Source organism: Zingiber officinale, chromosome 6B (genome assembly GCF_018446385.1).
Source record: "Zingiber officinale cultivar Zhangliang chromosome 6B, Zo_v1.1, whole genome shotgun sequence".
Lineage (NCBI taxonomy): Eukaryota > Viridiplantae > Streptophyta > Magnoliopsida > Zingiberales > Zingiberaceae > Zingiber > Zingiber officinale.
In genome coordinates, this window is record NC_055996.1 from 29,654,176 (window position 1) to 29,656,839 (window position 2,664).

General features: G+C 42.8%; 1 protein-coding gene across 1 annotated transcript; it reads right to left on the bottom strand.

Moving 5' to 3' along the window:
• Positions 1-375: 375 nt before the first annotated feature.
• On the bottom strand, positions 376-1,834 carry LOC121992320 (probable sugar phosphate/phosphate translocator At5g25400). The gene has a single exon (XM_042546613.1). The coding sequence runs from the start codon at positions 1,715-1,717 to the stop codon at positions 629-631; it is 1,089 nt and encodes a 362-aa protein (XP_042402547.1). The 5' UTR covers positions 1,718-1,834; the 3' UTR covers positions 376-628.
• Between the last annotated feature and the right edge of the window lie 830 nt (positions 1,835-2,664).

Genomic DNA, 2,664 nt, shown 5'->3' on the forward strand with positions numbered 1-2,664 from the left:
GAAAGGACAAAATTTGAGCAGTAATACAGAACTGTAGAAACTTGTGAGGTTAGGGACACAAATAGCTGAATATATACCATAAAAAGAGTTCCAAGTGGGTAAGATGGGTTCAACATGCACTACACATAAAATCCAAGGTAAACGAGCAAAACACCAAATGTAAATGAATCATCAAATGCATTACACATAAAAATTCTGTAAGATAAGAACAATAGCAAGATAAACATATAGTGGGCAATGTCTTTCTGAAAGAACATAGATTCAGAAAACAAACAAGCCAATCTAGTGTGATTCGTCCATAATTCCCTATGCAGGGCAAGATCTGCAATTTAATCAAAACCATTGAACTTGTTTCCCGGACTGAGACAAATGATATATAACAACAATCAGGCACATATGATCAAAATCCAAACTTTTCCATGAATAATAACAAGAAAAATAGGATAACAATGAAAGAAAACATCAAAAGTCCCTTTTTTACTATTCTTTTCCTTGTTTTCTCACTTAAACTTCCTCCATGGCTGCAGAATGTGTTACTAAAGATAGATAAGCTAACGAATGAAGAGATCCATAAGAAATACTGAAGACGAACCGATCTATTTCTGGAAGAACAAGGCTGAAGTATGGATCAATTCTGGGCGTCACCCTTCCTGTTGTCTCCGGGACCATCAACTTGCTGGAGGAGCTTCCCCGCCTCCTCGTCCGCCTGTGTAGCCTTCTTCTGCGATTCCTTGGCCTTCAGCGCCTGTAACTTGACATGGTTGTAGTAGGCGACCCCAAGGAAGGCAATGGCGTAGCCAAAGAGGTTGATGGTAGTGACAGTGTCCCGGATCACAGACCAGGAGAAGGCTATTAGGAGCCAATCCTTGACTACGCCGGCTACGTTCATAGTAAGTGCGGAAGTCTTGCCGACAAGGAGGAAGACGGCAAGGTTAAGGGCGAAGGCGCAGAAGGAATTGGTGCCGAAGATGAGCAGATCAGGACGGAGAGAGGTCGCCGAACGGGCGCGGAGAACAGGAAGCTCGACGACGGACCAGGGGATCATGAGGAATGCGAAGCAGCAAGGGGCAACATAGTAGAGAGAGGTGATGGGATTGAGGGAGATGCCCTTGGAGGTGAGCAGGATCTGGATGAGGACGAGGCGGGTGGCCTCGAACGCGACAGCGCCAAGCTGGAGGGCGACGCCGGTGGCGTCAAAGCGCGCCTCTCCGTACGCGGCGATTGCAACGCCGAAGGAGATGGAAAGCATGTTGAGCATAGAGGAGCTCTTAAAAATCTCCTTTTTGAAGAGTATTCCGATGGAGTAGACGGCGACCGGCATGAGGGCCTTGAGCATCTGGATGAAGGAGACGGAGAGGTAGATGTAAGCGGAGTTCGAGAACCAGAGGGAGAGGGAGTAGAGGGCGCCGATAGGGACGATGGAGGAGAGGTAAAGGGCGCGGGACATGGCCGGAGAGGACGGCGGATCGACGAGGCGAAAGACCCGGACAAGGAGGAAGGCGAGAGAGGAACAGAAGCCCATGTGGATCATGGTGAGGGAGATGGGGAAGGGCCAGCCGTACATTTTCGGATCCAAGATGTACTTGTTGTAGACGATGACGGTGAAACTGAGGAAGATCCATATGGCGACGTAGGCGTAGGAAAGCAGAATCTTCCTCAAAACTCCCTCTGCCACCGCGCCGCCGGCGCCGCCTCCGCCAATGCCCTCGCGACCCATACTAACGACGACGTCGATGGAGACGCTCTTCTCCTCCTACGACTGCCTCGATCTGTTGTAGACTCCGGCGGTTCAGATCTGGAAGGAGAGGACTCGTAACGGGGAGATGGATTTGGCGGAGACGAAGACGTGGAGGAAGGAGGCGGAGAACTTAACGAAGATGCGGGGAAATTTTCATCTCGCCCCGTGAAATCTCATAAATTATCAATTTGACTCAGAACTCAAATTCTATTTGCTAATATGGGGCTGGCGGGTGCAAACTTAATGCAAACTATAAATAAAACTAGGGGCGTAAACTAAAATTTATGTAAATACAAGGGCAAAATAGGAAATATGAACAAACTTCCAACTTGTCGCTGACGTGCGCCGATTTTAATAGGTCTCACGACCGTTTCACAAGTACACCCCTGATAAAATCCATTATTATAAAACTAGTTTATAATAAATGCACAAAAATTAAAAAAATCTTTCCATTATAATAACTCATGTAAAAAAAATTAAAAATATCTTTATTCCAATTTTATTAAAAAAATTAATCAAAATTATTCTAACTTAATTAAAATTATTTAATATTATTAAAGTATTTTTTAATCAAAATTCATATAATATAGAGTAATTTTTGTTAAAATTAACATAACACCGTTGAAAAAAATAAATGAAAAATATAATAAAATACTTGTTTATTATATTTAAACGTAAAGTACATTTTAACTATAATAAAAATAAAGAGGACCTTTTTGATTTTTTGCTCGTGACTAGTTCTAGACTGCTTGCTTGTTGGACTAGTTCCATGTTAACGAGATTTGACTAAAAATAATGAATTATATTTGCATGAAAAAATAATTTTCTAATGTGTGTTGGATTCTTAAAATTTTATTTTATTTATTTATTTATTCACAAATCGCTGGAGTTGTTGGAGATTTGGTAGATTGCCCCGTGACCAGGAC

Excerpts from the sequence above, each read along its gene's own strand:
- LOC121992320 (XM_042546613.1), bottom strand. The coding sequence starts at position 1,717 with ATGGGTCGCGAGGGCATTGGCGGAGGCGGCGCCGGCGGCGCGGTGGCA.